This window comes from Pelobates fuscus, chromosome 7, assembly GCF_036172605.1.
Source record: "Pelobates fuscus isolate aPelFus1 chromosome 7, aPelFus1.pri, whole genome shotgun sequence".
In the NCBI taxonomy this organism is placed as follows: Eukaryota; Metazoa; Chordata; class Amphibia; order Anura; family Pelobatidae; genus Pelobates; species Pelobates fuscus.
Genome location: NC_086323.1, coordinates 3,915,535 through 3,925,844, shown reverse-complemented (window position 1 = coordinate 3,925,844; position 10,310 = coordinate 3,915,535). Strand labels below are relative to the sequence as shown.

The following is a 10,310-nucleotide window of genomic DNA, read 5'->3' as shown; positions in this document are numbered from 1 at the left end:
GTGTGTGTGTATAATGTAGTTGCCTGTGTGTGTGTGTGTGTATGTATAATGTAGTTGCCTGTGTGTGTGTGTGTGTATAATGTAGTTGCCTGTGTGTATAATGTAGTTGCCGGTGTGTGTGTATAATGCAGTTGCTGACTCGGTGCATATATAGTTGCTGTTTATTGTATGGTCATCACTGCAAGCCTGGCATGCCCAGAGAATAATGAACATCGCAGTGTGAAAACAATTTGCTTTTTTATATTTATTCGGCTGGATAGAGTAGAGTTAACGTCGGCAATAGAACTGTGATCTGTGAAAGTGAAATATGTTGGAGTTATATAAATGCTAATAACATTGACGACATCATCCTTATTATTATTATTATTAATATTTATATAGCACCAACTAATTCCAAAGCTTTACAATGTTATGAAGGGGGTGGGATTTACAATAAATGAGACCATTACACAGTGACACAGGAACAATAGGTAGCTGAGGACCCTGCTCAAACGAGCTTACAGTGTAGATGATGTGTGGTACAAATACACAGCAGGGCAGCAAGGGTAACAGCCTCCAAACAAGGTGGAAAAGTATTGTAACTGGAGCTGAATGGAGTGTGGCTCTTTACGAGAGCAAGAGACAGACTTTGGTAAGTATAGATAAATTACTCTGGGAGTCCATAAGCATTTCTGAACTGATGTGTTTTGAGGGACTTCTTAAACAATTTAAGACTGGGGGAGAGTCTGATGGGAGTAGGCAGGCTGTTCCAAAGGAAAGGAGCTGCCCGTGAGAAGTCCTGCAGGTGCAAGTTAGCAGTAAGGGTGTGAGACATGATAGATATAGATTGTAGTGGTTTAAAGGTGCGGTTGTGTAAGAATTAACTGAGTCCCTTTTTCCTTATTCTTTACAGTTCGGTGAATTAGGTGGTTTCTCAGCCATTCAATCCAAGCTGAACTGTGACGACATTGAACTTGGAGTAAGTGAGGCATGTGATGTGTGTTTGTATAACTAGGGCACTATCTTGGAGATATAGAAGGATCAGGGAGTGATCCTGGACATATATAGAAGAATCAGGACACGGTCTTGGAATGTGATCTTGGTTGGATATAGGGATCAAGGAGCTATCTTGGAGATCTAGAAGAATCAGGAAACGATCTTGGAGATATGAAAGGATCAGGATGCGATCTTGGAGATATATAGCGATTGGGGTGCGATCTTGGCTGTGTAGGGATCGGGGCACTCTCTTGGAGGTGTATGGGGATCGGGGCGCGCTCTTGGAGGTGTATGGGGATCGGGGCGCGCTCTTGGAGGTGTATGGGGATCGGGGCGCGCTCTTGGAGGTGTATGGGGATCGGTGCGTGCTCTTGGAGGTGTATGGGGATCGGGGCGTGCTCTTGGAGGTGTATGGGGATCGGGGCGTGCTCTTGGAGGTGTATGGGGATCGGGGCGCGCTCTTGGAGGTGTATGGGGATCGGGGCGCGCTCTTGGAGGTGTATGGGGATCGGGGCGCGCTCTTGGAGGTGTATGGGGATCGGGGCGCGCTCTTGGAGGTGTATGGGGATCGGGGCGCGCTCTTGGAGGTGTATGGGGATCGGGGCGCGCTCTTGGAGGTGTATGGGGATCGGGGCGTGCTCTTGGAGGTGTATGGGGATCGGGGCGTGCTCTTGGAGGTGTATGGGGATCGGGGCGTGCTCTTGGAGGTGTATGGGGATCGGGGCGTGCTCTTGGAGGTGTATGGGGATCGGGGCGTGCTCTTGGAGGTGTATGGGCATCGGGGCGCGCTCTTGGAGGTGTATGGGGATCGGGGCGTGCTCTTGGAGGTGTATGGGGATCGGGGCGTGCTCTTGGAGGTGTATGGGGATCGGGGCGCGCTCTTGGAGGTGTATGGGGATCGGGGCGCGCTCTTGGGGGTGTATGGGGATCGGGGCGCGCTCTTGGAGGTGTATGGGGATCGGGGCGTGCTCTTGGAGGTGTATGGGGATCGGGGCGTGCTCTTGGAGGTGTATGGGGATCGGGGCGTGCTCTTGGAGGTGTATGGGGATCGGGGCGCGCTCTTGGAGGTGTATGGGGATCGGGGCGCGCTCTTGGGGGTGTATGGGGATCGGGGCGCGCTCTTGGAGGTGTATGGGGATCGGGGCGCGCTCTTGGAGGTGTATGGGGATCGGGGCGCGCTCTTGGAGGTGTATGGGGATCGGGGGGCGCTCTTGGAGGTGTATGGGGATCGGGGCGCGCTCTTGGAGGTGTATGGGGATCGGGGCGCGCTCTTGGAGGTGTATGGGGATCGGGGGCGCGCTCTTGGAGGTGTATGGGGATCGGGGTGCGCTCTTGGAGGTGTATGGGGATCGGGGCGCGCTCTTGGAGGTGTATGGGGATCGGGGCGCGCTCTTGGAGGTGTATGGGGATCGGGGCGCGCTCTTGGAGGTGTATGGGGATCGGGGCGCGCTCTTGGAGGTGTATGGGGATCGGGGCGCGCTCTTGGAGGTGTATGGGGATCGGGGCGCGCTCTTGGAGGTGTATGGGGATCGGGGCGCGCTCTTGGAGGTGTATGGGGATCGGGGCGCGCTCTTGGAGGTGTATGGGGATCGGGGCGCGCTCTTGGAGGTGTATGGGGATCGGGGCGCGCTCTTGGAGGTGTATGGGGATCGGGGCGCGCTCTTGGAGGTGTATGGGGATCGGGGCGCGCTCTTGGAGGTGTATGGGGATCGGGGCGCGCTCTTGGAGGTGTATGGGGATCGGGGCGCGCTCTTGGAGGTGTATGGGGATCGGGGCGCGCTCTTGGAGGTGTATGGGGATCGGGGCGCGCTCTTGGAGGTGTATGGGGATCGGGGCGCGCTCTTGGAGGTGTATGGGGATCGGGGCGCGCTCTTGGAGGTGTATGGGGATCGGGGCGCGCTCTTGGAGGTGTATGGGGATCGGGGCGCGCTCTTGGAGGTGTATGGGGATCGGGGCGCGCTCTTGGAGGTGTATGGGGATCGGGGCGCGCTCTTGGAGGTGTATGGGGATCGGGGCGCGCTCTTGGAGGTGTATGGGGATCGTGGGGCGCTCTTGGAGGTGTATGGGGATCGTGGGGCGCTCTTGGAGGTGTATGGGGATCGTGGGGCGCTCTTGGAGGTGTATGGGGATCGTGGGGCGCTCTTGGAGGTGTATGGGGATCGTGGGGCGCTCTTGGAGGTGTATGGGGATCGTGGGGCGCTCTTGGAGGTGTATGGGGATCGTGGGGCGCTCTTGGAGGTGTATGGGGATCGTGGGGCGCTCTTGGAGGTGTATGGGGACCGTGAGCGGAAGATATGTGCATTGTGCTTATTAGTTTATTTTTCGCATTGTCTTTATTCCTGGACCATCAATGTAATATTTTATTTATATTTTATTTATAGCTCTTTCTGTTTCTGTTTTTAGGCAGTTTCAGCCCTTGTTCAGCCCCTCGGAGTGTGCGCAGAATACCTCAATTCCTCCACTGTACAGGTAACAATGGTGCATTTATGTTCACATACATTTGTTGCACAATTTGCTTTTTACATGGTCAGTAGCTCAGTGTAAGCCAGATCTCTGGGTTTTCTAACTTACACATATTGTTTGAATTGCAGCTTTGTTTTAGTGTTGGGCTATTAGCACATTATTAACGTGGCTTTGCAGATTTGTTATGTTGGCATTTCACTGAAATAACAATGCAGTTAGAAGATATCAGAAGACTAAGCGGGACTAATTCACTTCGTGCATGTTTTTACCGCCATGAAGTTTTGTCCATTCCGCTTCAATTCTCACTATTACCGGCTGTGGGGGATAAGGCTTTATCAATGGAACGTCTCGCGTGTTGTACTCTCTCGGGCACATAACAAACCAGGAGCTGAAGAGGATCCCCCGAATAAACAGGACGACGGCTTGAGGGGCTGCTTCCTCTGCACCCCGAGCGATGATCTCACCATTCGGGGGCTTTTCCAAATATGAAAGACCCTGGAAGATGACTGACACTTTAGAGCATGTTCTCTCCATTCTTGTGAATTGAAAGTATCTGTCGGATTTTTATTTATTTTATTTATTTGATTATTTTGCTAATAATTTAATTAATTTATTTTTTTATATTCATTTTATTTGGTTTTGTATAAGCAATTACAAAGAGTTTACAACATACATAGAAAAAGTAATGTGTAGTAAGAATTAGTAAGAATTAACATTCATTTACATGCAATAATCGTTTCCTCTATCATCTTGCGCACAAACGTGTTGGACATATTTGGTTTTCTTACAGGATTAACTTCGTACATCTAGAGATCACAGAAGGCTAAGTGTAGTGGTATTCCTACCTATTATACGTGTCTGCTGTCCTCAGGTTTTTTGGTGCCGATATAGCATGTGTGATAAACTAACATTCTCGGTGTATATTCGTAGCTAGTTATGGGGTTCCTGCTGTCTCATGGAGGCCTTGACTTTGTGTGAAGGCTGAGCTTAGTTATGAATTATATTTCTTTAGTGACAGCCTGAGGGATGTTCTTATGCCTTTTATGATATAGCCGGTGTTATGTGTTCTGTATCTATCTACTCTCTCGACCCACCCTACCATACCCTATCCCTCTTGTGTATCTGCATCTGCTTCCTCTAGGAAAGCATTCCAAGGTCCCCAGATGATTTGGAATGTCTCGTAGTTTTTGGAAATAGCATATGTAAGTTCCTCCGTTTTATCCCCTGCATATCCATTCCCTTACAGACGGGGGATTTGCTTGTTTCCACTTTACTGGGATCAACTGATTTGCTGCCATGAGTAGGTGTGAGATTAGTGCTTGGATTTGTTTCTCCATATATGGGGGAGGCAGGAGGAATAATGGATATTCTAGTTGAAGGGGTTATTGTCTCGCCTGTGATACGTTTAATTAGCGTGAGTATTCGTTTCCAGAATTACTGTATTTGTGGGTGTGACGGACCGCTGGCACTCCGACTGAGGACTCCAAGTACTCCAACCGACACCATCCGCACCGCAGACCCCACTTCCAGCGATGCAGCTGTGCCGGGGTCTCGCCGTCTCCACCCATCCTGGACCCAAGGCCAGGGTCCAGCTTCCAGTGGGTGAACCTCTCTTTCCCCGGAGAGCAGGAACAGGAACAAGCTCTTAGCAGAGCTTAGTGATTATAGCAATCCACCGAGTGTAGTTTTCCAATCCCCCCAAACATGAGTCAAAACTTCATGAAGGTACAAGATGATCTGATTTTAATGACCACACACTCGCTTTTATGCAAGTCCCTATGCAAGGGGACATCCCACAGGGTGGGACACAGTACAACCAATCATTTACAGGAAAACAGTAAAACACACCCAGCACCAACATACAATCCCTCCCCTCTGCCTGTGATATAATTACTGAACACAATGGGTTAATGTAATTTATCACAGGCAGGAAAAATACACTTTTTATACATATACTGTAACTTTAAAAATATGCATCATATTCTCATAAAACATACATATTCAGAATCAGCATACTTTAAATATAAACATAACCAAAAATCATACAAATCCCCACAGGACATAAAAAGTTAGGTGGAAGTCCTTTATGACCGACCGCAAGCACATTTTCCTGCCCAAAACCGTTCAATAGATTTGGGCTGTGCGGTCGGTCTATTTTACACAGAGAAATTACTAAGTCCCATTCGAATGCACGAACGGGGCCGTTCGTGCATTTAACGGAGTATAGCAGTGAGTTCAAACTGCCGAACGGGACTTAGTCTCTGCAGCTGAAAACGGAGTGTAGGAGAAGGTAAGGGTCAGCGGTGTTCATTGAAATGTGTAGCCGATTTCAGTTCCATGGATTTGGCTACACATACCGCTGACCTCATTTGAATGAGCAAAGATGGCCGCCGCCACGTGTTCGTTTGTCGAATGGCGGCTACTTTGGCACTTCGGCTGCATCCGAAGTGCCAATTTAAAGCTGCAGAACTGCTCCAATACAATTTAAAGGGGCAGCAAGTCTTTTAAAATCCAATCTGCTAAAATAGTCTTTAACAGGCAATATCTTCCAGGGGCAATAGTCTTAAAGGGGCATTGTTCCCAAAAGTCACAGTATGTCCCCAGATGGTTCTTAAAGGGCCAGCAGCAGCACAACTCAAATCCATTATGCCCAAATCTTGTATTTAAAGGGCCAAACCTCCCAGGGACCATAATCACATGGCAAGAGGCTGTCAAGTAGTCCTCTCCACAGTGGGCATTTCCACCATATGTGTTATGGGTGAGCCTTTGGTTGGTGGCATCTCCAGCAGTTGTGTTGTACGGTAGTGTATATTTTGTGTAGTTTAGCAGGTGTGTAATGCCACCGTGATAGTCTTTTGTAGTTCCCTTCCTGCGTGGCTGTGCAAGCAGAGGCTTTGTGGTCCCTCATGAAAATATTCTTCCACTGTTGTGGGGTGAGCTTGAGTTGCATTTCGTTAACCCATTTCCCTATGTATGAGGGAAGGTTAGGTGCTCTTGACTAAAGCAGCAATTTGTACATTGTCGAGAGCACTTTACGCTTAAGCCGGTGCTCAGTGCATAACTTTTCGAAGCCTGTGAGTTCACGTGCTCCTCTTGGTAGAAGTTTCATGGATTGGATAAAGTGTGTCAGTTGTGCGTAATGCATTTGTTCTGACCCTATATGGTTGTGCGAGGCGACCAGGTCTTTAGAGCTTTTATTGTGGTATCTTGCCCCCACTTCCCGGAGCTGTATCTGAGACCGGACTCGGGAATCGTCTGAATGGGGGCCTTGAAGAAAGAATCTTCTATTGTCTGCCATTGCTGTGTCGAGGGGGACATCGTCCATTCATCATTTCTGGTTAGATGTATAGCTTTGTAGTATATATCTAGATCTGGTAGACACACTTCTCCCTCTTCGCGACTAAATTGCTCCCAACCATTCCAGCCACCTTGCCCTGAAACCTAAGCCTTTCATTGTGGCCAACATAAGGGACCAGTCTACCCTGTCGAATGCTTTCTTCGCGTCGATTGCAAGTAGAATACTGGGCCTGGGACTTCCAGTTGTTGTCGCCCAGTGCATTAGGTTGATGAGCTTGGTGGTGGTATTTTTCACATCCCTGCCTGGTCTATGTGTATAAATCCCGAGAGTATGGGGTTTCAGTAAATAGAAAACCGTAGAAAAAAAAGGGGAATAATTGAAGAAATTGCTCAAATCACCAAGTGTGTGTCACTCCAAATCACACATAATACAGAAAACACAATATAATAAACAATATGGTGAGAGCAAAATAAGTGGTAAACACACCAAAAAGGATAATTAAAGACATTGCTAGGGGTTTCAGTCTAGTGGCCAATATTTTTGTGAAAATCATAATGTCTGTTTATTAGTGATATGGGTCTATAGCTTCCACAATTAGTTGGATCTTTACCCTCCTTAGGTATTTAGGCTATGTTAGCTTCTAAAGCTAAGTGAGGAATGGTGTGTTTTAGGTTCCATGCATTAAAGGCGTTAAGGAATGGCTGTGTCAGAATCTGGGACATGGTCCTATAATATTTGCCTGTAAAGCCATCCGAGCCGGGGCTCTTCCCTACCTGTAACTGTTTGATTGTGTGTAGAACTTCTTCTTCTGAGATAGGGCTCTCCAAGAATACCATTGCATTAGATGGTATGGTGTTTGATCCTCTTCTGAAGAAGACTTTGTATGTCAGTAGGGTTGGGCAGGGTATCTCGGAGATTGTATAGCTCCATGTAATATTTTGTAAAGGCCCTCATAATGTTTGGCATCATCTTGGTGTGTGTCCCGTCCTGGAGCCTAATGGTAGACACGAAGGTCGACTGTCTGTGTTGTCGCAGTACGTGGGCCAGTAGCCATCTGCTTTTACCCCCCTGGGTGTAATAGGTATGTTTTGTTAAGTGAAGCTTCCGCTTAACGTGGAGGTTTAGGGTGGTAGTGAGTTCCGTGTCAGAAGCATGTTGCTCCTCTAGCATTTTGATCTCCTGGGTTACGATTCGGACTCTACTGTCTCTTCTGATCAGCGTCCTAGGCAATAGCAATAATAACATATTAATACTTTGCAGTGCATACCTTATTGAGGAGCATGTCTAAATTCGTACGCTATCTACTGGAAGTACCAACCCCACCCTGTATCCCCACCCGAAACCAGACAGCAAAACAAAGCCCCATGAGAGTACTGTGTGGTCTAAATATATAGTGGAGCATTCGTAATCCCCAACATTGTGCATATACGACCTGTCAGACGGTTACGATCCGCGTCCTAGGCAATAGCAATAATAACATATGAATACTTTACTGTGGCTTCATCATGTGCTTGACGTCCGATTTAAAGAGGATGACCCCTACTGTCCAGGTACCAATAGATGGGGTGTTGGTGGTTAAAGTGCCGGACCTGTGTCACAAGGTATTTGAGGTTTTAGTGGGTCCAGACCTTCAGTGGATCGTGTGGGAAGGATTCAAAGTCCCTCAACCATTCCCGCTTGTATTTGAGTTGAATCTCCGGTGCAGTGGCTGTCGTCTCCTATGGGGGTGATGGGGTAAGGCTTTCTAGCGGGTGTTTTCTCCATGTCCCTGTGGCTGTCTCCTGTTTGACGATAAGAGCCGTTGATCCGTTCTCCTCTTCAGTGGAGTATTTCCCCGTTTGCGTTTGTTACTGTTACCCCCAGGCTAGCTGGAAGCTGGATCGCTTGGATCGTCTGGATCCCAGCTTGGAGAGAGAGAGAGAAGCCGCTTCAGCTAGACGACCAAAAGAATCCTGTAAATGTAGAACAATCCCACTAGCTATTGTACAGCTAGGATACTCTTTTCCCCACAAAACGAGTTGAGGCTGCGATTTGAAGGTCAAACAAGAACTGACTTTAATGGCACACAGGGATCGGTATTTATGCAAAATCTCAGATCCAGGGACAGCCCCCTCTGGACCTGATGGGATACAGGGATAATACAAGGGATCAACCAATCAGAATAAAATCGTTTGAATTTGTTACCGCCCAGCTTGGAGATAATGAATCCAACAGCTATGACAATACAATTATCTCCAAGCGCCCAAAATACCACGTTTTTATTACACATAAAAAAACTGGTTGAAAATATATAACTTCAACATTTTCAGCTAAAATTCGGGACTTCCACCATTCATTCTGTAGCCCCAGTCTGGGTGTAATAGTTCACCGAAGAGCGCCCCAAATCCACTTGGTTTCTTCGTTACAAAGTCCATTCATATATTTGTTCCCGAGTTTGAGATGGCGGCCATGTTTTTAAGTGAGTCAATAGGCAGCGGGACCTCGGCATCAAACTCGTGGAACGAGTAACGGCCAGAGTTGTGTACGAATCCCCGCTCTCTTGCTGGATGTTTCAGTGGTTCGGGAGACTAACGTAGACCGCCGTGAAGGGGGTACTTAACCTGCGGTTAACCGCAACACTCAACATTCTAATTGAGGCCACACGCCAGGCTGTAGGTGGTCCCCGTTCGTGACCCTTTCGGTAGTTTGACTATCGGGAGATAAGGCACGAACGAGAATGCCCGGAGGCCGTCAATGAACCTGCGGTTAACCGCAGACCGCAACTCTCTGGGTGATCAATTGGCAACACACTCCCCTCGCAGGGTGGTCGGTCGTTCGGTTGTTTGAAAGGTGACCGGGGTTAAGTGGCGGCACACGCCAGGGACCTGTTGGTCCGTTGTTCGTTTAACGAATCGGTGTAAGTAATCCGTTCGTGAGTTGGGTACAGAATTCACGTACCGAAGCAATATCATGGCAAAGAAACAACATAATGCTTGTCTGTAACGGTTTTGCAACAGCGTTGAAGTAGTTGAGCAATGTCAGGGTTTGGAAGTGGCGAATTCCAGTCGACGTTCGGTGTGTTGGGAAGCTCCAAAGCTCTTGGAAATGGTTTGATGTCAATGTGTGAGGCTATGGAGAGGATGGAGCCTTTGTGATTCACTATCCGTGCGAAGGGAAAACCCCATCTGTATCTGATGTTGCGCTGACGCATTAATTCTGTGATCGGTTTAAGGGATCTCCTAGCTTGAAGGGTAAGCCACGACAAGTCCGGAAAGATTTGCATAGGCATGCCGTGAAACAGGAGAGACTGGGATGTATTGGGATGCAGGATATTATCTTTTACAGTGAAGTAGTGTAATCTGCAAATAACTTCTCTTGGGGCCTTAGATGTTGCTCCCCTGGGACGAAGCAATCTATGTGCTCTGTCAATCATAATTGGATTGTCTCCAGGTTCAATCAGTATCAGGTTAAATAATTCCGACAAAGTAGCCAGGATGTCTTCCCCCTGGGTTTCAGGTAGGCTTCGCACCCGCAGGTTATTTCTGCGGCCGCAGTTGTCAAGGTCATCCATGTATCCTTGGAACCCGACCATAGT

At 48.3% G+C, this 10,310-nt stretch overlaps 1 protein-coding gene across 3 annotated transcripts in view; it reads left to right on the top strand.

Annotated features, from left to right (window-relative positions):
• The window catches only part of USP24 (ubiquitin specific peptidase 24), a 219,868-nt gene that overhangs the window by 48,949 nt on the left and 160,609 nt on the right, over window positions 1-10,310 (top strand). For all 3 annotated transcript variants that reach the window (XM_063427641.1, XM_063427640.1, XM_063427642.1), the window contains 2 exons: window positions 893-958; window positions 3,379-3,444. In XM_063427641.1, coding sequence (XP_063283711.1) covers window positions 893-958; window positions 3,379-3,444 — 132 coding nt within the window. The remainder of the gene's footprint in view (window positions 1-892; window positions 959-3,378; window positions 3,445-10,310) is intronic.